The following is a 24,736-nucleotide window of genomic DNA, read 5'->3' as shown; positions in this document are numbered from 1 at the left end:
GAGAAAGTTTGTAGGTATCCTTTCCTCATTATCTCCCTTGACTTGGCTGAGTCTCCACTTTGCAAATCCTGAAAACGCTTTGGAAATAGATGGGGTGAGAACTCATAACACTGCTGAGAACATACCTGGCTTTGCTGGTTAGATTAAGAAATGAGTAATAGAAGACAAACATCTAAGAACAGGATCATCAGTTTTTTAGTCCATTCTGATGACCATATTTTCATGTCTGCCCTTAGGACCACCCAGCCTTCTGGGCCCTCCCCCCATGGCCAATGGAAAGCCTGGTGACCCCAAGTCAGGTGAGGAGGAAGGGGCCCTCATCCTTTGATTAGGTCCTGAGAAGGGAGCAAGGGAGGGACTAAAACCCAGAAAGGACTTAAAATTTAAAGATCAGGAATTTTGTACTTAAATGAATGGAGAGATGTTGTGTATTGACAGCCTGGAAAAACTCAATGTTGTAAAAATGTCATTTCTTCCCAAACTGACCTATGGATTCAGTGCACTCCCAATTATAATCCCTACATTGTTTTTGTAGAAATAAACATTCTACGTTATTGTATGGAAACGCAGAGGATCAGGGTGAGAGATTGCAAAGATAATCTTGAAGTGGAAGGGCTTACTCTGAATATCAAGACTTATTGTAAACCTGTAGTAGTTGTAACAGTGTGGTATTGGCCCAACAATAGACATATAAATCAACAGAACGGCATAAAGAGTCCAGTAACAGGCCCACACATATGTGGCCATTTCATTGATGATGAAGATGGAACTGAAATAGTGGTCTTTTCAGTAAATGATGCTGAATTAATTGGATATTCATGGGTAAAGAAATAATTCTAGAAAACAAATGTATTTCATGGGCTTAAAGTAGATGAGAGCTTTTAAACAGACAAGAAACACACACACATAAAGGAAAGATAAACTGAACTATGTTAGAAAATATGAACTTCTGTTAATCAAATCACACCATTAAGAAGTTAATAGGAAGCCACAGAGTAGAAGATACTTGCAACAAATATAACCAGTAAAGAGCTCATATCCTGAATATATAAAAACTCTCTGACAACCTGTTAGAAAAATGGTCAAAAGACCAGAACAGCCACCTGATAAAAACCGATCTCTAAATAGCCAAAAACATGAATAAGAACTCAACATCATTAGTCATCAAATAAATGCAAGATAAAAACACATAAGTTTGAAACTGAGCCCCTTGTGTACTGTTGGTGGGATTGTAAAGTAGTCCAACCACTATGGAAAACATTATGGAGATTCCTCAAAAAATTAAAAATAGAGCTACTGTATAATCCAGCAATTCCACTTCTGGGTATTTACCCAAAAGAATGGAAAGCAGGATCTTGAAGAGGGACTCGCACACCCATGTTCATAGCAGCACTATCCACAGTAGACAAGAGATGGAAGCCACCCAAATGTCTGTTGATGGATGAATGGATAAACAAAATGTGGTATAATCATATAGTGGAATATGATCCAGCCCCCAAAAGGAAGAAAATCCTGTAACATGCTACAGCACGGATGAACCTTGAGGCCATGCTAAATGAAATGAGCCAGTCACAAAAAAAAACTGCTCTATGTTTCCACTGATCTGAGGTATCTAAAATAGCTAAATTCATAGAAACGGAAAGTAGAATGGTTGTTGCCAGGGGCTGGGTGGAGGAGGGGAAAAGAGAGTTGTTTAGTAACTATAAACTTTCAGTTTTGCAAGATGAAAAATTTCTGGAGATCTGTTTCCAACAAGATGAATTTACTTAACACTACAGAGATGTACACTTAGAAGTAGTTAAGATGGCAAAATTTATGTTACATGTTTTAACCACAATTTCAAAACAAAACACCGCTTTTCACACTCACCAGAATGGCAAAAATGAAAAAGATCAACATTACCAAGTGTTGTCAAGGAACAACAGGTTGTCTATGGAACAACTGCTGGTGGGGGTGTGAGTTGGTACAACCACTTTGGAAAAAAAAAAAGTTTGACTTCCTTAAACTTGAGCATACATATACTTGAGGACCCAGTAACATGTCTGCTACATATACACTCAACAGAAATGAATCCATGTGTATACCAAAGACACGTATAAAAATGTTCATAGCAGCATTTTTTGTTATAGCCCCACACTGGAATCCACCACAGTAGAATGGCTAAATAAGTTGTACGTGCATACAATGGGATACTACACTGCAATGAAAATGAAGGAACTCCTGCTACAGGCAACCTGGATGAATCTCATAAACATGATGTTGAGCGAAAGGATCCAGACACAAAAGAATGCAGACTGTATGATTTCATTTATGCAAAGTTCAAAAACAGGCAAAAACTAACCTATGATGCTAGAAGTCAGGATAGTTGTTACTTTTGGGGAGTAGGGTGGGATAGTGGGGGAGGAGGGGCACAAGGGGGTGGGGCTTCTGAAGTGCTAATAAGGCTCTATCCCTTCTCTAGCCTGTGTTAGTGGAAACACAGGTGTGTTTACTTTGGTCATGATTGAGTTGTGCACTTAAAATTGTGTATTTTTTGGTATGTATATTGTACTTCAATAAAAAAGTTTTTAAAAAATCAGGGCTTCATTATCTGGATTAAGCTGGCCATTGATCACCTTTCCATGTTTCTCTCTCTCTTGCTCTCTCTCTCCCTCTCTCCCTCTCCCTCTCTCTCTCTCTCTTCAGCTCTTCACAGAGGTCCTCCGGGATCAAGGGGACCAATGATCCCACCACTGCTGAGTCTCCCACCTCCTCCCCGGGGCAGAGGCCCAATTCGGGGAGGCCTAGGCCCCAGGTCTGGCCCATATGGTCGTGGTTGGTGGGGGGTCAATGCTGAGCCTCCTTTTCCTGGACCAGGCCATGGGGGTCCCTCCAGGGGAGGCTTTCACAAAGAGCAGAGAAATCCTCGAAGGCTCAAAAGCTGGTCTCTTATCAAGAATACCTGCCCACCCAAGGATGGACCCCAGGTTATGGAAGGTGAGGTCCAGTTTTTTATGCCTGCACACATTGAACACCCATCACTCCCAAAGTGACCTCATGTCCAGAATGCCCATGGCTCTTCTTGGGCTGTCCTTTGTCCTTTTGAAGTAGGAGTAGCCCTGAATGTTTTTTCTCCCAGGAGAAAGACTACCATTCCATCATATCTGGAAATGGTAGTGAGTAGGAAATCTCACTGCCTTCTCTATCTCTGCTTTTTTGTTACATTTGTTTTCTTTCTTAACTCGCATTTTAAACTGCCCGGTTTTCGCTTGTTCACAGACAAATCTGACCGCCCCGTCTGCCGACACTTTGCCAAAAAGGGCCACTGTCGATATGAGGACCTCTGTGCCTTCTACCACCCTGGCGTAAATGGACCTCCTCTGTGAGACTGTGCCTTCCCATCCAGACTGGAAGGAGCCCTCTGACTTGGCGGCCATATACTTCCCTGTGGCCCTGTGATGGCTACCGTGAGGCCGTTCACCTGTCGCCCTCAGTCAGTGATGCCCAGCTCCATCACCACCTCCCCCCACTCGGGGTGCAGAGCTGTGTTCCATGACTGGTGCACGGTGTGCACTCTTCCTTCTGATGCAGCCTCCAGAGACTCGTCTCCGGGACCCCATCTTTGCTCCATTCAACTGCCTCCTGGATCCTCTTCCCCCTCGCCAGCTGACTGTAGAACAGGAAACCTCTTTGGTGCTGTTTCTTGTGCATCTGTCCACCCAGCCCCAGGTAGCGCCCTGGATTCCTGAGAGCCCTGGAGCAGTTTCCTACCATTCCCTTCTCGCTGCTTGTTTTAAGTTGTTTTTATGTGACACCCCCTTTCCCCAGTGTTATCAGCTGCTCTGTGACACTCACCAGCTTGTCTGACCTGGGGTCAAGTTGGGATGACTGGTGCAGAGTCACTCCTGAGAGGCCACGTTCCCTGCTTTTGGATTTTGTAGTTTCTGCATCAGTAGCATGATCTCCACCGCTATGGTCTGTGATCACTGTGCTTTGTGAGACTGTGCATCCCCTCATAGCCTTTCTCAGTGTCCATGGCATTTTTGTGACTTCCCAACGCTAGAGTGAGTTTTTCTGCCAAAATGCGTGGGGCCGTTGGTGGCCTCTAGACTTTCCCCACCTCCCGACGTGGGAGAACTGTGAAACTTCCACAGGGCTGCCTGCCTGGTCCTCCCCATTCTCCCGGTATCAGTTTCTCTGGGTTTGACACAGGCCCGAGAGATGTCTTCTACCCTATCTCCTCTCCAGCCCGTTTTAGTTAGACTATGTCATTGTGAGGCCACCAGCCCTTTCATTTGAATTCTGTGAATCTCCACCTGGTCTAACTGTGGGTGGAACTTGGACAGTACTGTCACCCTCTTCCAACCTTCTTCCCCTGCATCCCTGGCACTGGTTGTTTTCTGTGAAAACGGCAGTGAACAGGTTCAGTTTTGAACTGGCCCTGGGGAAATGGGTCAGGAGTTGTGTGGGCAAGAGGGAGGGATGAGAGCCGTTGGAGAACTGAGAATGAATTTTTTCTTTCTAATATGTTTTTATATTAGTAATAAATGCAGCGGAAACAAGCATTTTCTTTAATCCCTGTGTTCCAGTCATCTCAGGAGGCGCAGGTGAGGCTGTTCTTCTTGGAGTCCGTTTATTCATTTAGTTCATACGCAGTGTGGCTAGAAGTTTCTTCCAGTCTGAGGAAACCAGTGGCGTCCCATTAACCTATGGGAATCAACCCGACCAGGTTGCATTTTGTTCAAGGGTAAAGTTTTGTTGAGAAAAAGGAAAGGCCAGGTATCCATGGAGTAATTTTTAAACATTTTACCTGCATTTATGGTTTGAGGTTTATGGAGTGGTAATGACAAAGCAATCTTTCAGCAAATATCTGTAGCGTGTGTGTGGGCCAGGCAATGTACTAGACGCTAGAGAAAATGGAGAGCTGAAATCAATGAATTGAAAATCTACAAGAGGAGACACGTTAGTGAAAAAGTCACCAGTATGCGTGAAGTACCTGTCAGAAGTGCTATGAAGAAGCGAGACGGGGACTTCCCTGATGGCACAGTGGTTAAGAGTCCGCCTGCCAATGCAGGGGACACGGGTTCGAGCTCTGGTCCGTGAAGATCCCATATGCTGCAGAGCAACTAAGCCTGTGCGCCACAAATACTGAGCCTGCACTCTAGAGCCCGCGAGCCACAACTACTGAGCCCGCGTGCCACAACTAGCGAGCCTGCGCGCCTAGAGCCTGTGCCCTGAAATGAGAAGCCACCACAGTGAGAAGCCCCAGCTCGCGGCAACTAGAGAAAGCCTGCGCACAGCAACAAAGACCCGATGCAGCCAAAGATAAATAAAAAATAAATACATTTAAAAAAAAAAAAAAAGGGGAGGCGTGGTGGGGGAGCACGTTATAAACGGAGTCTGGGGAGATGGCAGGTGAGACAAGCTCTGAGCACAAGCAGGAGGTGAGGTGGGAGAGCAGAGTCCAGGCAAAGGTGTTGCTAAGAGGAGATGAGAAGAGTGAGAGGTGAGGAGAAGGAAAAGGAGCTAGACGACTCAGGGCCTTGCAGAACATGAGGATTTGGGTCTTAAGACAGAAGCCTTTGAAGAATTTTAGGCAGGTGGGTATCATAGATTAGATTGGTTTTTCAAAAAGATGACCTCTGTATGGAGCTGGCCAGGCTTGGAAGTGGCATTAGCAAGTTACTTGAGCAGTCCGAGGGAGTTGTTGGTGGTATAGACTTGGGTAGCGGAGTGGAAGAAACGTGAACATTTGGAAATAAAGAGACCAAAATGAAAGTATTTTAGGTTTCCCAGGGTCGGGTCATTCTGGCTCGCATAACCAAGTGCTGTTTGAAAAGGTATTAGAAGAAAACAGGCAGAATGCCACTAATTTGCTTTTGGAATGGTTGCATGTTTTAAGACATCCAAGGAGAGATATAAAGTAAGTAGCTGGATATACAGATTTGGTACTCAGATTAAAACTAGAGACATAAATCTGAGTTACTTGCATATAGGTACTGGTTGAAGCTATGAGCGTGGATACATTCATTCACTCTAAATATTAAGCACCTATTATGGCCCAGTTATGAGTTTTAAGTTCAGTTGTAACAAACCAAAATTAGTCTTAAAGCAAGATAGAAGTTTATTTCTCTCACAAGTCAAGAAGTGTAGGACAAGGCATGTGTGACAATCATGCCACCACAAGGTCCTCAGGTGTTCAGAACCCCTGCTTCCCCCTAGCTCTCCGCTCCATGATTCTTGGGGCCAGACCCTCCTATTTACAGTCTGCAGTGAAACTCTAGCTCATTTATCCATGCTCCAAGCCTCAGGATGGAGGAAGGGCAGAGGAAATTACCTCCAAGCTAACATGCCCTCTTTAACTTACACATCACTGGCCATAACTTAGTCCTGTGGCCAATCCTTGGCCCCAGTGAGGCTTGAAAAGTACTCTATTCAGGCAGCCACGTACTAGGCAAAGTCTTGGCCCTTCAGCAGGTAAAAACATTAGAGGAGGATGAACATCCTCTACCAGTGCCTCCCTGCTAGAATTTGGACATGAAATAGAGAATAAGACAGTAAAAGTGTCAGTGCCCTCCAGCCAAAGACCACACAGGAACCACCTCTAGTTAAACAAAGTTGGGTTTATCACCTGCAGAGATCTCACTAAGAGAGGGTTAGGAGTGATTAGGATTTGTGTTTGTGTTAGGGTTTGTGTTGTGATTTGGGGGAAGAGTCAAGGAAGTGGGGAATCTAGATTGAGTGCTCCCAGGAAGTGGGAGCAATTCTATCATTTCACATTTTAATACAGTCATCCCTCGGCATCTATGGGGAATTCGTTCCAGGACCCCCTCATGTGCCAAAATCCAAGGATGCTCAAGTCCCTTGTATAAGATGGCATAATATCTGCATATAACCTGCACACATCCTCTCCTATAGTTTGTCATCTCTAGATGACTCATAATACTGAATACAATGTAAATGCCATGTAAATAGTTATAGATACAATATAAATGCTATGTAAGTAGTAGCTGGTATGCAGCAAATTTAGATTTGCTTTTTGGAATTTCCTGGAATTTCTTTTTTCCCCTATTATTTTGATCCTAGGTTGGTTGAATTCGAATATGTGGAACCCACAGATAACACAGTCTCCTCTGGGGGGAGAAATGAAACATGGCTGAAGCTGTAATTGGCAAAAAAGCAGCCACTACTTATTTTAGCTGAGAGGGACCTGTTTAGGATTTATGGTTTCCATAGTAACCTTGTTTTTGTCTGCACTTACACAAGATTATAGACTGTCTTACTTCATCACAGTCACAGATTGTCCTTGTCTGGCATGGGTGTTCTGAGGTTATGTTCAATGTGAGAGCACTATGGCCTAGATGTAAGGGCCAGCCCAGCTCTTAAAAACACCAAGGCCGGACTTCCCTGGTGGCGCAGTGGTTGAGAATCTGCCTGCTAATGCAGGGGACACGGGTTCAATCCCTGGTCCGGAAAGATCCCACATGCTGTGGAGCAACTAAGTCCGTGTGCCACAACTACTGAGCCTGTGCGCCTAGAGCCCACATGCTCTGCAACAAGGGAAGCCACTGCAATGAGAAGCCCGCACACCGAAACAACGACCCAATACAGCCAGAAGTAAAAACAAATTTTTAAAAAAAGTCAGGAAGTTCCAATGAATCCCAAGAGTCACAAAAAAAAAAAAGTGACCCAAATATTGTGGTGGTGTTTTAACAGGTGTGTACATGTCAAAACTTATCAAAGTGTACACTGCAGTTTATTGGCTGTCTATTGTAATACGCAGTTTATGGTAACTCAATTACACCTCAGAAAAGCTGTTACCAAAAAAGAAAAAAAAAAAAGGTGAACTGAAGCTCCACCGCACCGTAATTCCTGTTTGTTAGGCTAGAGTTCCTCCTCGTTTACACCTCTACACCTCGGGATTTGTGACACATCTCAACACTTGACCGACAAGGCCTCTTCCTGAGTCGGTGGACTGCGCCCTTCTGCTCCTAACCATACGTTACGGGGCTGGTACAAGGTAGCATTCAGTTTCTCAAAAAAAAAAGAAAAGATGACTTCACTCTTTCATACTAGTCGGAAATTATTATGTTCAGTCCTTAGTCACGCGGCGTCGCGGAGTCACTGCGTTGGGGTTCCCTAACCGTCACAAACTTGCTGTCGCGACCCCTGTGGGCTGACCCCCGCCGCAAGCACTCCCCGGAGACGATGGCACGGCGCTCGTGGGCCGTCCGGGGGCGGGGTCGATAGCGCAGGCGTAGAGAGCCCGCCTTGTTCCGGGCCCCAAGCTGCCGGAACCGGAAATAGCGCCCGGCGCCGCCAAGATTGCGGTAACTGCCATCGCGATGCCGAAGGGGCCCAAGCAGCAGCCGCCGGAGCCCGAGTGGATCGGGGACGGAGAGACCACGAGCTCCACAGGTGAGGCTGGTAGGCAGGGAGGGAAGGAGATAGGAAAGAGAAGAAGAGAGAGAAGTGTGTGCGTGTCTTAGGAGAGAGTCACGGGGCGCGAGACTGACCGGGCCGTGCGAGGGCTACTGCGCATGCGTTCAGTGGGGCCGGGAAGAGTTTGCCCTGGCCGGAGGGCTTTTGGGGTGCCGGCGAAAGAAGAGGTGCCGGGGTGTCACGCAGGAACTTCAGTAAGACTGGGAAAGAGACGAGGAAGAGCTTATGGTACGGAGGGAGAGATGCGGAGAACTGAGAAAATCCTGTTTTCTTCTCTTTTGGACATCTTCCCCACCACACGGTATTCCACATCCGGCACTTACATATTGATATAAGTTGTGCCTCGACCTCCTCTCTCGCGCGCGCACACACACACGTACACATTCTCACACTCACCCGTGGAACCCATCATCCCACCTGCTTCTTAAGAAAGGATGACTCCTTGCGCTCTTTCGTAAGACACCTTTCTGACTGAACTGGAGCAAGAGCATAGACACTGGGTGTTGGAATGGAGTATTAAGGTTTACTTAAAAGCAGCGGATGTTTATGGAGCACCTGTTTTTAATTATGCAGTGTAAATGCTATGCTTTGGGGAGGGGAGAAAAAAATACGAAGACATCCTACCAGGCTTGAAGGTACTTCAAGAGGGAGATAAAATGGATACAAATAATTATAGTAGGTATACAGTGATTAATTTTACAGGCATTTATTGGATGCCTACTTTGTACCTGGTGCTGTGCAGAAGAACTGGAGGTGTAGGGATGAAAGATAAGCCTTGCCTATCGAGAAGGGGCAAGTCTAGTGGAGGGGACAGAGCATTAATCAGACAGAGGCTGACAGAGTGTGATGAATGTGTTGAGAATGCTATGGGACTAGAAAAGAGAGGGGCAACATCTATCAGATAGGGCGGGAGTGTCAGCAAAGCCTCCCAGGGATATGTGATAGCCGAGTTCGTTCTTGAAGGATCAGTGTGAGTTAGCAAGGGGAAGAACATCCTAAGCAAGCAGAGGGTGCAGTTAGTGCAGAGGTAGAGATGTCGTTGAGCCTGGCTGGTTCCCAGTATTGTGTGACTAGTGTGATGGGGTTGGAAAGACGTGCGGGAGACAGATAATGAAAGGTGTTATACACTACTCCAAGGAACTTAGTCCTAAAAACATTAAGAAGGAGGACCCATTGAAGTGCATAAGGAATGGTTGGAGGGAGGGAGACCATTTAGGAGGCTCTGGTAATGATCCAGGTGAGAAGTGGTAAGAGAGTAAGCCAGGACATTGACTGGAACTGGGAACCAGCTGAATCAAGGGAGAAGAATTAAGGCTGACACTCACTTGAATAATGCAGCAGTTAGTAGGCTATTTATTGAAAGCAGTAGTGGGCTGTAGAGTGGGGAGCGGGAAGAGGTAAGGTCAGCTTTTGAATGCTGAGTTGGAGATTTCTGGGGAATTTTAAGAGGAGATGCAAGGAGAGAGTTTGTTTGGTGGCTGTGGAGAGAGAGCTCTAGACTAGGAGTAAAGACACAGGTGAGTGTAGTTGTACGGGGCATCCCCTAGAGAGTGTATGCAGATTGAAGCGAAAAGACATAGAAGGTGGGAACCCAAAAGAACCTCAACAATTAAGGGAAGTAAGGTAGAGAAGAAGGCTGAGGAGATGAGACCGAGAAAGGAGAGCAGCCAGAGAAACTAGAGGCAGACCAGCAGAAGCAGGATCCCTGACGCTAAGTAACAACAGGAAAGGAGAATTAAAAGAATGAGGAGGTAGGTAGCATGGAATGTTGCCAAGTAATCACACAAAATAAGGACTACAAAGAAACCTTTTCGGGTTGAACAACTAAGGGGACAGTGACAACTTTGAGAAAAGTAGTATTCATTAGAAGATGACAGCTGAATCAGGTTGCAGTATATTCAAAAGGGAACGGGAGATGAGGAGGTGGAGCTAGCGTGGACTGCACTGAAACTCAATGAAGACAGGATAGAAACAGTAATTGGGGGAGGAGATTGTAAGGTTACCAAAAGTGCTTTACTTGGCTTTGAAATTAGGAGTCACTTCAGTGATGTACTTACTAAGGGGAGGAGCCATTAGAGGGGGAGATGTGGAGGATACAGCATAGCTTTAGCCACACTTAGCCTTTTCCTGTTCCTTGCTGATAATACTTTCTCACGCTTGAACCTGTGCACAGGCATCTCTCCCTACGGTCAGGAGGTGTGATTGTGTTAGTCCTTGGAGATACTTAGTGTCTAAGTCACTTCTCAGTGTTGTCAGGGTGAGCTGATCATGTCATTCCTTCTTGTGTACTGCAGTGGGTCCTCCTGCTTAATGGCTTTAGGGTTACACTCCTTGGAATAGCTTATAAAACCTTTCATTATCTTCTGCACATCTTTTCAGTTCCATCACGCTAGTCACCCAATATGGGGATCAGATTTTGAAATGTGTTCAGGACGGAGGTCACAGATAAAGCAAAGACAGGCATAAGCGTGCCTGGGAGTTAACCAAGGAGCGGGGAGAAGCCAGTGTCCAGAACACGGGTGTGAATAGGGAAACAGATAGCAGACAAGATAGGATGCGCCCTTTTAGTCTGTGAGGTCCTAAGTTATAGCATTTGTCCTTTATTATCTCCAGTTTTTGACACTGTAGATGCTCAGTATCTGAATAAATGATTACTGTGGACTAGGTGGAAATCTGGTCTGAGAATACTCAACGTGGTGGATAGCAGAAAGCCTTTGTTTTGGGGTTTTTTGGGGAAGAAGAACCCAAGTGATTGCAGGAGTGCTTCTGGATAGAATTGGGTAGCAGTGGGTAGATGGGATGGTTGGGAGACGAATGTGATAGTGGACAGGCCTGGCCGTGGAGAGAAGTCACGAGGCTGCTGGCTGCCTCCCAGTCTGATGTGGGAGGGAGTTAGACCTAGTCCCCTGCCTTCAGGGAAATGGGGATGGACAGAAAGGAGAAGCTGGAATTTGTTCAGTCAGTAAACTTTTATCGACTCCCCACTTTGCTCCCTGGGAACACGAGCTAAATAGCCTCTCAGGTCGCTCTCTAGGATGAAGGACTGATGCCCAATTAAGTACAGTCACAGCTAGTGATTTGTGCTAGAAGTGCTAGTGGAGCAGGTGTGGCATAGACCCAGGTGCTTGTTGACTTACCACATGGCTGTTTCCATGGCCTGCAGGTTCCAAAAATGACATATCCCCAACTGAATTCATATTTTTGTCCTACCTTTCTCCCCCATGGGTGGTAGGGGTGGGGAGAGGGGTCCTTCCCTTCCAGTATATCCTGCGTTAATCAATGGTACCACTAGCCCAGCTAATTTTGCCAGCTAAAAACATTGCAGTCATCTCTGAATACTCTTACTTCTCACTTCTGCCATCACCCTGTGGATTCTCCTTCTCTTCCTCCCACTGCTACCCTAGACCAGCCATTGTCTGTCTTGTGGCCACTGTCTTGTGTCTGTGGCCAATGTCTTGTGTCTGTCTTGTGCCAATGTCTAGGGAGTGGTAGTTGAGCTAGAAAAACAGTAAATAGGGTGGGGACCACTGAGAGCTTGGCAGGAGAGATCAGAGTGCTTTGGAATTTGCAAATCATCATTCACAATGTCTGCTTAACCTTCTAGACAAAGTGGTGAAAAAAGGGAAGAAGGACAGGAAGACCAAAAAGACGGTGAGGAGAGAGGACTGTGGGTGTTTCCGAGCAGAAGGTGGCCCTTTGAAGGCGGTGGGGGCCCAAGGGAGGGGAAGAGGTCTTGTCAGGAGAGGGAGCAAGGTGGGATGGAGTGGAAGGTCCCTGGGCTCGTGTATGGTGGTGAAGGGCTTGGTTGGTTTCTGAGCCATGTTTACCTAGATCTTAACTCCCGTTATAGTTCTTCGAAGAGCTGGCAGTAGAAGACAGACAAGCTGGGGAAGAAAAGAAAGCGCTCAAGGAGAAGGAGCAGCAGCAGCAGCAGCAGGTACAGGTGTCAGGGGACCCACCACTACATGGAGTCATCCATGGGTCCGCCAGCCCCTCTGCAGCCCACACTGGTTCACTCAGCTGACGGGGAGCTCTCTCGGGAGCAGAGATACAGCAGCGGCCTGGGCTTCATTCTCTCACTGGCTTTCAGCAGCAAAAAAAGAAGCGAGACGCTCGAAAAAACCGTCGGAAAAAGGATGTGGATGATGACGGAGAGGAGAAGGAGCTCATGGAGCGTCTTAAGAAGCTCTCAGTGCCGGCCAGTGATGAGGAGGATGAGGGTAAATGTCCCGAGGGGAAATGGGTACCTGGAACCCTTTAGTCATGAAGAGTCAGGAGCTGCATTCCTTGCTTGTGGAGTTGGATTAGATTAAGGAGGAGGACATTGTAATTCTCCTTTCCTGTCTCACCTTCTCCCCTTGTCATTTCAGTACCTGCCCCAGTACCCCGAGGAGGGAAGAAAACCAAGGTAAGCCATCTGTGTGGTAGACAGAGACCCCAGGGGTGCAGCCTTGACCATCCCGCTGACTTCTCTGGCCCTTTCATTCTCCAGGGTGGCAATGTTTTTGCAGCCCTGATTCAGGATCAGAGTGAGGAAGAAGAGGAGGAGGAAGAAAAACATCCTCCTAAGCCAGCCAAGCCAGAGAAAAATCGGATCAATAAGGTGATAGTGGTGGCTCTGCCAGTCACTCCCACCCCGTGTAGCACCTCTGGCCACAGTGTGGTAATTTCCCGGCTTCTTGTCTTGCTTTTCAGCTAGCTCTTCTAGGCCAGTCTTGCTTACAGTGTCAAAGACAGCTTTTTTTTTTTTTTTTTTTTTGGCTGTCCGCGGGCCTCTCCCTGTTGTGGCCTCTCCCTCCGCGGAGCACAGGCTCCGGACGCGCAGGCTCAGTGGCCATGGCTCACGGGCCCAGCCGCTCCGCGGCATGTGGGATCTTCCCGGAGCGGGGCACAAACCCGTGTCCCCTGCATCGGCAGGCGGACTCTCAACCACTGCGCCACCAGGGAAGCCCAAAGACAGCTTTTTAAAATATTCTTCATCGCTCGGAAATGTACAGCGATCCTGTTGCTTTCAAACTCAAAATATAAAACAAAGGCCTTTGCCCTTCCACTTGGACCCCTCTGCAGGGTTACTTGGGACTTCTCCATGTATACCTTTCAGATTAGCCTGATCACATCTTGGCATCCAGCTTGACTGTGTGTTGAAACCTTTGTTCTTTATGCCTTCTCTTCCCTCTTCCTAGAACACCTTCACTAAGCCCACATCAATTACCTCATCTCGAGATTTGTCCTCTTGAGGAAGCCCTCCAGTGCTAGGGCCATCTCACCAACGTGGCTCACTTGCCTGTGTCACAGTCCCTTAGCTTTGCTGATATTCTCTAGTCGTCTCTTCACTATCTTTATCCACCCGGAGACTAGGGTTTTGCTAGGTCTCATTTTCTCCCTGGCAGACTCAGTATAGTTAACTGCTACTCCTAGACTCCTTAGAAATGCTCGTTAAGCTACAGTATAGCAAATTAATTTGTGTGTGTCTGTGTGTGTCTTCTCCAGGCTGTATCTCAGGAACAACAGCCAGGGCTCAAGGGCAAAAAGGGAAAGGAGGAGAAGTCAAAGGGGAAGGCTAAGGTGAGGGAGTATAGGCAGGAGGAGGGGCTGGGTCTCAGGAATTAGAGCGTTTCATCAAACTTGCTGTCTTTTCCCTGGTAGCCTCAAAATAAATTTGCTGCTCTGGACAATGGCGAGGAGGAGAATGAAGAGGAAATAACAAAAGAAGAGGAACCACCCAGGCAAGGGAAGGAGAAGGCCAAGAAGGCAGAGCAGGTTTGTATTTTGGTGTTGGGGGAAGGTGGGCTGAGGGACTAGGACTCTGTGGCCCTTGGGCAGGGGGCAGGATCTGGGGGTGCTCTTATTCTCCAGAGCAGAAGTTGGCAAACTTTTTTTTTTTTTGCCCCTGCCACACGGCATGCGGGATCTTAGTTCCCCAACCAAGGATTGAACCCCGGGCCCGTGGCACTGAAACCGTGGAGTCCTAACCACTGGACCACCAGGGAAGTCCCAGGCAAACTTCTGTAAAGGGACACATAATAAATATTTTTGGCTTTGCAGGCCATATACAATCTCTGATGCATATTCTTCTTCTTTTCTATTTTTGGAAAAATTCCTTGAAAGTGTAAAAACCGTTCTTAGCTCAAGGGCCATCATTGGCAACTCCTGACCCAGAGAGGAAATGATGCGGGCGTTAGCCTCAGTCAGTCTGAGTTCTGGCTCTTGCCACCACTCACTGTGTGACCTTGAGTACATTTTTCCATCTCCTTGGGTCTCAGTTTTCTCATCTGTGTGATCTAGTGATCTCTGAGCTCCCTCGTACCGTTAGCACTTGCTAGTTCTGATTTTGCTGGATTTCTCAGTGACTGTATGCTAGGGCTTCTAGACCTTTCCCCGGCATGTTAATGTGTAGGCCACTGATAACATGAGAAAAAGAACCTCATATAACCCTCATTTACACTGTATTGGCAGTTACGTAGTTACAGTACATAGTTACGCATACATTATTACGTTTCATACATAAATACTCATACCATTCCTGGTGGCAAAAATGGATACAGGGCTGCAAGGAGAGCAGGGCGGGTATGAGAATGGGAGCGGATCCACCAGTGTATTTCAGGACCCTGGTGGAGAGAGACAGAGCTGACTGTGGAACTGGGGGTATGTGATGTGAAGTCTGAGTTCTAGAAGGGGTCCCTTGTTTTTACCATGCCCTGGTCCTCACAGGGCTCAGAGGAAGAAGGAGAGGAGGAGGAGGAGGAAGGGGAGTCCAAGGCTGATGGTCCCTCTGCTCACCTTAGCAAGAAGGAGAAGAAGAAGCTGAAGAAACAGGTAAAACTTTGGGTTCTTGGTGGTCAAAGGTGGGAGAATCTGATTTTTTTTTTTTTTTCCTTAATGCTTCAAGTAGGGGACATGTGAAATAGGGGACAAGAAGGAGCGCTTTGGGTGCTCTGTCAAGTAGAACAGTTGGAGTAAGGAAATAATTGCTCTCTGTGAGCCTTGTCTCGGTGTCTGGTGATGTGGGGCTGTATTGTGGTGATGGGAAAGTGGCAGGCAATAGCCTCAAATGTGATTTTTCCTTCCTTCTCAGATGGAGTATGAGCGCCAGGTGGCTTCATTAAAAGCAGCCAGTGCTGCTGAAAATGACTTCTCCGTGTCGCAAGCAGAGGTGTCTTCCCGCCAGGCCATGTTAGAAAATGCATCTGACATCAAGGTAAGGTCTGAGGGGGCCCCTCTACCAGCTCACCCAGGGACATGCCACTTCTCACCTTCCCCTGAGTGGCCACGGCAACCGAGGAAGTGGGTATGAATGGGAAGTCCATTGGGAAGAAAGCTTGGAGCGGTTCTCTACACCTTGAGTTCTGCCAACTTGAGTGAGAAAATAGAAGAGCCAGCATAAGGGTCCACCCTTGGAGGGCAGCAAGGCGGGACAGGCTGGCCGCGCTTAGGATTTGGAGACTCCGATTAGAGGCAGTGGTTGGGGAAGGGGCCGGTGTGGTGAGAAGAGGGGGCTTCCCTGCAGAGAGAAAGCTGCAGCTGCTGTCTGGAAGGGAGAGTTCTCATGTGCTCGCTCCTTCCCTGACACCTGCAGCTGGAGAAGTTCAGCATCTCCGCCCATGGCAAGGAGCTGTTTGTCAACGCAGACCTGTACATTGTCGCCAGCCGCCGCTATGGGCTGGTGGGACCCAATGGGTGAGGAGAGGAGGGGCTGGAGCTGTGAGAGGGGCGGGGCTGGAAGGAGAAGAGACTTCTCTGAGGCAGCCTGGTCCTAAAAGCTCTCATCCCCCAGCAAGGGCAAGACCACTCTCCTCAAGCACATCGCCAACCGAGCCCTGAGCATCCCTCCCAACATCGACGTGCTGCTTTGTGAACAGGGTGAGGCCGCTGGTGGGAGAGGGGCTTGATGGGGAGGTGAAACCGAGGGGCCTGAGGGGGGCTGCCACTGGGGTACAGGAGCCAACCAAGAATAGAAAAAACTGTGGTTGTAGAGCTGGAAGGGTTATGTGGGGAGACTGGGGACTGGGAAATGGTGCTAAAGAAGGGGGAGAAGAGATGAGAGACTGGAGAGTATTTTATTTGGAACAAGTACAAAGAGCTGGGCAGGGTCAGGCAAACCAGAAACAGCTACAGGGAAGAGGGAATCGGAGGCTTGGCCCTTGGGGCACCCTGACTTCTCCCCTGCCCCCAGAGGTGGTAGCTGATGAGACGCCGGCCGTGCAGGCTGTTCTCCGAGCCGACACCAAGCGCTTGAAGCTGTTGGAAGAGGAGCGGCAGCTTCAGGGACAGCTGGAGCAGGGCGATGACGCGGCTGCCGAGAGGCTCGAGAAGGTAGAGGAGATGGCGCAGGGGACACGGGCTAAGACTGGGGGCTCCTGGGACCTCACAGCATGTGTCCTCTTTTCCCTCTTCCCAGGTGTATGAGGAATTGCGGGCTACTGGGGCGGCAGCTGCAGAGGCCAAAGCCCGCCGGATCCTGGCCGGTCTGGGCTTTGACCCTGAGATGCAGAATCGACCCACACAGAAGTTCTCGGGGGGCTGGCGCATGCGCGTCTCCCTTGCCAGGTGGGCCCCCCCTCACCACCCTCCCTTCCAGCCTCCGTCCACCAGGGCCCTTTCCCTTCTCCCCGTTCTTCCAAAGCCGTCTTCTCCCTCCCTTACTGTCTGCCTTGTCAGACTCGGTCTTTTCTCCCTACCTGGGGGTGTATTCTGTCTCTGTCTCCTGCCTGGGGACTGTCTAAGGAGAGGTTGGGAAGGAGTGTGCATGGTCTCAGGCTCCACTTAGCAGAGGCTTCTCTGGGTTCTCTGAGCAAGGGTCTCCTTCCCCCTGACTCTGCGCTCTGCTGCCCCGCCTCTAGGGCGCTATTCATGGAGCCCACGCTGCTGATGTTGGATGAGCCCACCAACCACCTGGACCTCAACGCTGTCATCTGGCTCAATAAGTGAGTAGCTCTTGATTACAGCCTTTGCATCGTTGGTTCGCATTCTGCCCTCGTTTCCTCTAGCTGGTCTCCACTCTGCCCTTGACACCTCTCACTCCAGCCCCCCCTCTTTCACTCCCTGCCCCCATGCTCTGTCTGCTTCCCCTGACTCCACCCTAACCTGGCCATTGTGACATTTCCACACTCTTCTCTAAAACCCAGCTACCTCCAAGGCTGGCGGAAGACGCTGCTCATCGTCTCCCATGACCAGGGCTTCCTGGATGACGTCTGTACCGATATCATCCATCTTGATGCCCAGCGGCTCCATTACTACAGGGGCAATTACAGTAAGGAGGATCGTTTGAGGGCAAGGAAAGGGGTGGTTCCTGGAGAAAGGCCTGAGAGGGAGGGCCTGTAGCGTTGTGGTGATAATTCTGAGTCTTTCAGAATTCTAGACAATGACACCTGCCCCCATCCTCCCCCGTCCTGCTGGGGAGAGGGACAACCATTGATGCCCATTCCCCTCTCTTGCCCCAGTGACCTTCAAGAAGATGTACCAGCAGAAGCAGAAGGAACTGCTGAAGCAGTATGAGAAGCAGGAGAAAAAGCTGAAGGAGTTAAAGGCGGGCGGCAAGTCCACCAAGCAGGCGGTGAGCACCTGACTCTTCCTGGGAGGACTCGGGCCCTGCCTGCCTTTTGAGGCCTTCTGTGAAGGGTGCGGGTGTCTCCCTTTCCTCTTCTTCCCCAGGAAAAGCAAACAAAGGAAGCCCTGACTCGAAAGCAGCAGAAGTGCCGGAAGAAAAACCAGGATGAGGAGTCACAGGAGGCCCCCGAGCTCCTGAAGCGCCCCAGGGAGTACACCGTGCGCTTCACGTTCCCTGACCCACCTCCGCTCAGCCCTCCGTTGCTGGGCCTGCACGGTGAGCGGCCGCGGCCGTACCTTCCCTCCACACCAGGACATTTAGGGCACCCTTGGGGGACTCTGAAGAGAAAATAAAGTGCTTCTTTTCCTGGCCTCTCAGGTGTGACGTTTGGCTATGAGGGGCAGAAACCACTCTTTAAGAATCTGGATTTTGGCATTGACATGGACTCAAGGAGTGAGTTGGCAGGGGAGGCTCGGGAGCCCCGGGGAGAGTTTCTGGGACCTCGCCTCTGTGACCTTTATCTTCCTTCTGGCAGTCTGCATCGTGGGCCCTAACGGTGTGGGGAAGAGCACCCTGCTGCTGCTGCTGACAGGCAAGCTGACGCCGGTGAGTCCGGGAGCCAGGAAGGGGGGACGGCGACAAGCGAGTGGAAGCGTGAGCACACGGCTGTTCCCCAGAGGCTGCAGTCAGGGGCCCCTCTGTGCCGTGGAGAGTTAAATACAGAACTTGTCATGGATGGTGCGCTTCCTTGAGAGGTGCTGTAGCAGAGGACGGTTTAGATCAGGCGGGGAGAAGAGCCAGGAGAAGTGGGGCCAGGCTAGGGGCACGCCTCCCCACCCCCCATGTGTTTCGGTTATGCAAGAAATACATGCCCATTGTAGAGTGGTTAGAAATTGCACAAGCCAGGGAATTCCCTGGCAGTCCAGTGGTTAGGACTCAGAGCTTTCATTGCCATGGACCCGGGTTCAATCTCTGGTCTGTGAACTAAGATCCCTCAAGCTGCGCAGCACAGCTGGAAAAAAAAAGGAAGAAAAAGAAGTTTCGTAAGCCAAAGAAAACTCCAGAGGTAACCTGTATTAATTTTGATGGATTGCTTTCTCCTTTTTTTTTCCTTTACAAGCGTGTATGTAACTTTTTTAAAAAAAAGTGGTCTATCGTGTGAATTGTTCTGTAGCCAGCTTTTTCCAGATAATGTACATCAAGCGTTTTTCCATGTCAGTAATCCTATGTGTGCATTTATTTCGTATGGATCTACCATAGTTTATTTGATGTCAGTCGTTTAGATTTTTCACTAAAGGACAAACCTATAGTAAATAGTCGTCTTATACCTGTTCATGAATTTAGTTTTCCTTAGGATAAATTCCCTAGAATTGCTTTGGGGACTTTTGCGGCATTCTGTAATGCTTAGGTGGGTTGTAGCCATCTGTCCGCCCTCTAAGAAAGTGTTGAGAGGGCCTGTTGCCTCACACCCACAGAGAGTAGATCTTCAGAAAGGTGTTCTAGATCCTCCCACAAACTGTCTCTTAATCCCCATCTGAGGTGGAACCCTGAAAACATCTTGCTGGAAGGTGGAGGTGGGGACAGGGGTCCTTTACTTCTGGTCAGTCTGCTCCTGGTTCTGAATCTCTGCTTTCTGTCTCTTCATTCTCCTCTTGCTTCTGATTTCCTGGGCCTGCCTTGGTCACGTTCAGGAGACGCCCGTGTTCCCTTTCTCACGCTGGCTTGTTCCAGCCCGGTTCTGGTGTTTAGCTCCCCTTCAGAAAAGTTGGGGTGTGGAGCTGCAGCTCCTTTCCCCTTCCCCTTAGCTCCCCCCTTGCTTTTTCCTTGCAGACTCGTGGGGAAATGAGGAAGAACCACCGGCTGGTAAGTGGCTTTGGGAATCAGGGAGTGAGAGGCCGACAGAGGAAGTATGACTTTGACCGACCACCTCCCTCTTCTCTCGGGCAGAAAATTGGCTTCTTCAACCAGCAGTATGCAGAGCAGCTGCACATGGAGGAGACGCCCACCGAGTACTTGCAGCGGGGCTTCAACCTGCCCTACCAGGATGCCCGCAAGTGCCTGGGCCGCTTTGGCCTGGAGAGTCATGCCCACACCATCCAGATCTGCAAACTCTCTGGTACCAGGGGCCAGGGCAGGTGTCCCCGTCCTTAGCCTTCATACCTGCAGTCTGTCCCTAGAGGCAGGAGGAAAGAGGAACCGGGACTTGGGGGACCTCACCGCGTGCGCATGCGCACGCACACACACATTCAGGGTTTACCTGCAGAAATGTCAGGTGGTGAAAGGTGTGGTGGATCTCCTTTCCTTTTGCCACAGGTGGGCAGAAAGCCCGAGTTGTGTTTGCAGAGCTGTCCTGTCGGGAGCCCGATGTCCTCATCTTGGTGAGTGAGCTGGACTGCAGGGCTGGGGCAAGGGTGACAGAAGGGAAAGGTAGGAGTCGTAACTCTCAGTCACGGGATGCCTCCTCCCCCATAGGACGAGCCCACCAATAACCTGGACATCGAGTCTATCGACTCTCTTGGGGAGGCCATCAACGAATACAAGGGTGGTGAGTCAGCTCAGGGCGCGCCCTCCTCCTCCCCGCCTTGGGGACCGGGCTGTGGTGTCTTTCGGCTGGGCGCCCTCCTCTCAGGTTCTGATCCCCCTCTTCCTCCTTCCTCCCTGCCCTCCATTCTCGCCATCTTTCTTCAAAGCTGTGATCGTCGTCAGCCATGATGCCCGACTTATCACAGAAACCAACTGCCAGCTGTGGGTGGTGGAGGAGCAGAGTGTTAGCCAGATCGACGGTGACTTCGAAGACTACAAGCGGGAGGTGTTGGAGGCCCTGGGTGAAGTCATGGTCAACCGGCCCCGAGAGTGAGCTTTCCTTCCTGGACATCCCCTCGTCTCCTCTCCACTCGGAAGTCTGCTCTGGTCTGCAGCTGGCACAGTAGCTACTCGGGTACATGAAGGCGGAGTGTGGTCTTGATGTGACCAGGATACTGCTTCGATTGCTTCCTCTTCTCTGAAAGACTTGTCTGATTGCTCTCTTCAGATAACTGAGCTGGCCTTGTCCTTGAAATCCCTCTGTACAAGCAGAGGTGACCTTTGTTATGGAGTTCCATCCAGCCAAGCTCATGTGGCCAGTTGTCTGAGACTCTGTCCTCAGAAGCCTGCGTCTGGTCAGCCTCAAAGCTTCAGGCCCAGCTGCTGCCCTGTTCTGTGAGTGGTGCTGCTTTTTTCTGGTGGATTTAATGCTGACCTAACTGATACAAACAGCTGGTGCAGCTCAGAGCTGGAGGAGAGTTCTGAGGCCTGTGCTGTCACCCAGGATTTGGTGCCTGCAGTCTCTAGTCTGGTTGGGGACTTGGGGGCAGGAAAGGAATGCTGCTGAACTCGAATCGCCCTTTACAAGGGGAAGAAATAAAGGAAAGGAGTTGCGCCGCCCTGTCACTGTTTGGAGATTTCGTGGGAGCTGGAACTGTTCTTATTCTTGATTTGCTTTGTTCAGTTTACTAGCAGCAGTTAGTATCCTCTCTTCCCCACCAGTACAGGTGGGTCTAACTTGCAGTCTTACTGCACTTTAGATGGTGCTCACTGTTTGAGGAGCCTCCCTCCCTTCCCACAGCCCTTCCGACAAGGACAAAGGAAAGTGAGTCATCCCTTCCAACTAGGACATTCGGGTTTCTCACTATCCAAGCTCCGCCGTGGTATCAGGGACCAGAGAGCTGATCCTCCCAAAAGTTACTAAATCAGCCAACATGTACAGCACCGTGCAGTATGCAAGAAGGGAAGAGACAAGGTCTTCCTTCATGAATAGTCTAGATAGAGAAGACTTAGAAAGTAAGACATGAGTGTATAGCGTGATACAATCAATTGCCAAATATGTGGTGCTCTAGATTCTAAGTTGCCTTGAGCTCATAGAAGAGAAAGATTATCTAGAACTTGATTATTTGGCGGGATCACTTGAGAGTGGACCTTTAAAAATAGTAAGGTTTTTTTTAAAAATTATTTCTTTATTGTTGGCTGTGTTGGGTCTTTGTTGCTGCGCGCAGGCTTTCACTAGTTGTAGCGAGTGGGGGCTACTCTTCGTTGTGGTGCGGGGGCTTCTCATTGCAGTGGCTTCTCTTGTTGCGGAGCACGGGCTCTAGGTGCGCAGGCTTCAGTAGTTGTGGCTCATGGGCTCTAGAGCACAGGCTCAGTAGTTGTAGCACACGGGCTTAGGTGCTCCACAGCATGTGGGATCTTCCTGGACCAGGGCTTGAACTGGTGTCCCCTGCATTGGCAGGTAGATTCTTAACAACTGCACCACTAGGGAAGTCCCAGGATTTTAGTAATGAGGAATAGGGAGCCATTTTTGGAACATAGGAAAAGAGCAGGTCTAAGGCAGATCTAAAGAAGGAAGAACTATTTGAGAGTTAATGAGAGAACATGGCTGGTGTGGCCACTTTTCTTATTAGAGTTAGATTGGAGAGATGGGTTTGGAAAGTAAAACCCAAGTGGCAAGTGGTTGGTTGGTGGTGATTTCAGGTAGTGATGGGCAAGGTGGACTTTAGAGACTTATGGGATGGGCCACCAGAACTTTCACTGTGCGGATGAGCTAATAAATCCTGAATTAGGATACGACAGAGAGGGATACAAGGCAAGGACAGATGGAAAGAGCCAGGTGTGGGAGTTGGAGAGAGGATGGTCAGATGTGTGCAGTTCCGGGGGAAATATGAAGAACCGTAAGTTGGGATGTCTAATTTTGGGAAGTTATTTTCTGGCCAAATAATATTGGACCTCAATTATGAGTTTTACACTAAAAGTGAAGGTTTGGTGTGAAGATGATTGAAGAGGTGCCATTGGGTACATCTCCAAGTTAGATATAAAGGAACATCCCTTATGGAATTTGAGGGAAAAGCATCAGGGTCTTGTGCCAAGTAAGATGTTACATGTGAAAGTATTCTCCACAGTTCCACGAAGTAGGTGTGTCGTAGAACAGTGGGAGCAGGCTTCAAGTCCACGACTAGCGGGGTGACCTTGGACTTAGCCTCTTGGTACCTGTTTCCTCATTTGTAACATGAAGGTGATAAAAAGCACCTACCTCATAAGGTTATTAAGGGATTAAGTAATTATTTGTGAAGGGCTTTAATTTTTTTACTTTGGTTACATGTGTTTCATGTGCACTCTACACTTTGCACTTAAATTTTTCAGTTCAGTAGTCTAGATGAGATGTTACACAAAACAGCTGGGAATGTTGTTTATAAAATGAACACCAACATTTTGCATTTTAAGTGTTTGATCGCTGATTTCACTACAAATACTTCAGATGCTCCAAAATAACTTCCATCCATGGGCACAAGTTTTATTTCTTTCTTCAATATATATACTATAATAATGCACTTTAAATATGGGCAAAAGAATTACACTTCTTCAAAAAGAGCAGCATAGAAATGGAACTCGAAAGGAAAAAATTACACATTTACACAGTAGTACAGTATGTGGGTAACCCAAAGCGTGAAAAATGGAATTTAGTTAACAATTAAATATTTTTATTCATGACAGTCTTTGTCATCTACAAATCATGCACTAATATGGTTCATAAGCGCCGTAGAAGTGTTATAAAACATTACTTACTCTTCTCCACACCTTCCTAATGAGGAAACAGACTCAGAGACGCTGACGTGCCCATGGTCACCCAGCCTGGAAAGGAGAGTTCCTGGGATGGGGGCCCTAGTTTTCTGATGCCAGTGCCCTGGGCGTCCTCCCTCATCTGTAGAATATGGACAGGATGACCAAAGGATGAGTCCTTGAGGGGCAAGAGAGCCAAGGCAGGACTGTGTTTTAGGAACGTGTAAGACACCTTTTAGGGAAGTCTGTCAGCACTACAGTGGGAAAGATGAAAGTCAGGAAGGAGCCCTGTGGCTCCTCCTCCTCCAGAGGAGGCCTGGGAATGTAAGAAGTTGCCCTTGTGCTGCCGGTGCTGGTGCAGCAGCTGAGACCCTTAAACTGGTGGCTGCTCTAGGGCAGTGGTTCTCAGCGTGTCCTAGACCAGCGGCAGCGGCATCACCTGGAGTTTGTTAGAAGTGCAAAGGTAGGAACTCAGTGGTGCCTTTGGAGCATGTCACAGGAAACGTGGTGTTAGGAGAGAAAGGGTAGGGGTCACCTTTAGCTTGAGTGATTAGGGAAGACTTCTCAGAGGAAGTGACATTAATTAAAACCAAGGCCTGTAGGTGGAGAAGGAACCAACTAGATGGGTGAGAAAGAGCCTTCAGCAAGGCACCAAAATGTGCAGAGGCTCAGAAACCAGAAAGAGCTTGACTTGGTCAGGAACATGGCTTGAGCTTAGAGCTGGAGCAGCGGCCAGGACACATGGGGTCTTATAAACGTTGATAGGGAGTTGGGATATGGTTCTAGGAGTAATAGAAGGCAGTGTGTACGCAGGGGTGTGAATTGACCTGGTTTTCATTTTCACAAAATTGCTCTGGCTGCTGGGTGAAGAGTGGTGGGTGGGAGGGAGACAGGGAGAGGAGATGCCAGGAGAGGTGAGCAGGAGGAGATATCCTCCTTCCTCTAAGAAAGGAAAGGAGATAATGCAGACTCAGATATTTTCAGGTGAAGAGAAGGGGAAATGGTGCTCACGTAGGATGGGGCTCACTTTCTCAGGAGATTTGGTGCCAGAGAAGGGAGAGGAGTTAGGAGTTGCCAGGCAGCAGTGAATGTTGAGTCAGTGCTAGTAATTTGTACTGGGCCAAGTTGGTAGGATTTTGTGGTTTTTCAACATTATATTTACTGCCTGGGAGCAGGAAT

General features: G+C 48.7%; 2 protein-coding genes across 4 annotated transcripts in view; both read left to right on the top strand.

The window, feature by feature from the left end:
• Positions 1-4,541, top strand: part of PRR3 (proline rich 3) — a 5,515-nt gene extending 974 nt beyond the window's left edge. Inside the window, exons 2-4 of one of the 2 annotated variants that reach the window (XM_007449212.1) lie at positions 237-299; positions 2,686-2,976; positions 3,259-4,541. In XM_007449212.1, coding sequence (XP_007449274.1) covers positions 237-299; positions 2,686-2,976; positions 3,259-3,365 — 461 coding nt within the window. In that variant the 3' untranslated portion in view covers positions 3,366-4,541. The remainder of the gene's footprint in view (positions 1-236; positions 300-2,685; positions 2,977-3,258) is intronic. The other variant, XM_007449213.1, reaches the window with a different exon arrangement.
• A 3,783-nt stretch (positions 4,542-8,324) lies between these two features.
• Positions 8,325-20,825, top strand: ABCF1 (ATP binding cassette subfamily F member 1). Of its 2 annotated transcripts, XM_007449208.1 has the most exons (25): positions 8,325-8,397; positions 12,026-12,072; positions 12,272-12,364; positions 12,512-12,641; positions 12,792-12,829; positions 12,914-13,024; positions 13,912-13,986; positions 14,068-14,181; positions 15,133-15,237; positions 15,497-15,619; positions 15,998-16,098; positions 16,196-16,281; positions 16,595-16,734; positions 16,820-16,968; positions 17,262-17,345; positions 17,547-17,671; positions 17,862-17,974; positions 18,073-18,244; positions 18,347-18,421; positions 18,504-18,574; positions 19,799-19,831; positions 19,916-20,084; positions 20,282-20,346; positions 20,441-20,513; positions 20,659-20,825. In XM_007449208.1, exons 1-25 carry the CDS (start codon positions 8,325-8,327, stop codon positions 20,823-20,825), a joined length of 2,532 nt encoding a protein of 843 aa, XP_007449270.1. The 2 variants fall into 2 exon arrangements, with proteins under 2 accessions (XP_007449270.1, XP_007449271.1); XM_007449209.1 differs by lacking the exon at positions 15,133-15,237.
• Positions 20,826-24,736: the final 3,911 nt, after the last annotated feature.

The sequence above is a fragment of the Lipotes vexillifer genome, unplaced genomic scaffold, assembly GCF_000442215.2.
Source record: "Lipotes vexillifer unplaced genomic scaffold, Lipotes_vexillifer_v1.1 scaffold657, whole genome shotgun sequence".
NCBI lineage: Eukaryota > Metazoa > Chordata > Mammalia > Artiodactyla > Lipotidae > Lipotes > Lipotes vexillifer.
The sequence above is the reverse complement of the archived record's forward strand: the minus strand, read 5'-3'. Positions and strand labels throughout refer to the sequence as shown.

What these genes read in the sequence shown, in the direction of transcription:
- ABCF1 (XM_007449208.1), top strand. Translation starts at nt 8,325, where the DNA reads ATGCCGAAGGGGCCCAAGCAGCAGCCGCCGGAGCCCGAGTGGATCGGG. An exon ending in GAGGAGGGAAGAAAACCAAG is followed by an intron (nt 12,830 to 12,913) that starts GTAAGCCATCTG and finishes TTCATTCTCCAG; the next exon opens with GGTGGCAATGTTTTTGCAGC. An exon ending in TGACAGGCAAGCTGACGCCG is followed by an intron (nt 18,575 to 19,798) that starts GTGAGTCCGGGA and finishes TTTTCCTTGCAG; the next exon opens with ACTCGTGGGGAAATGAGGAA.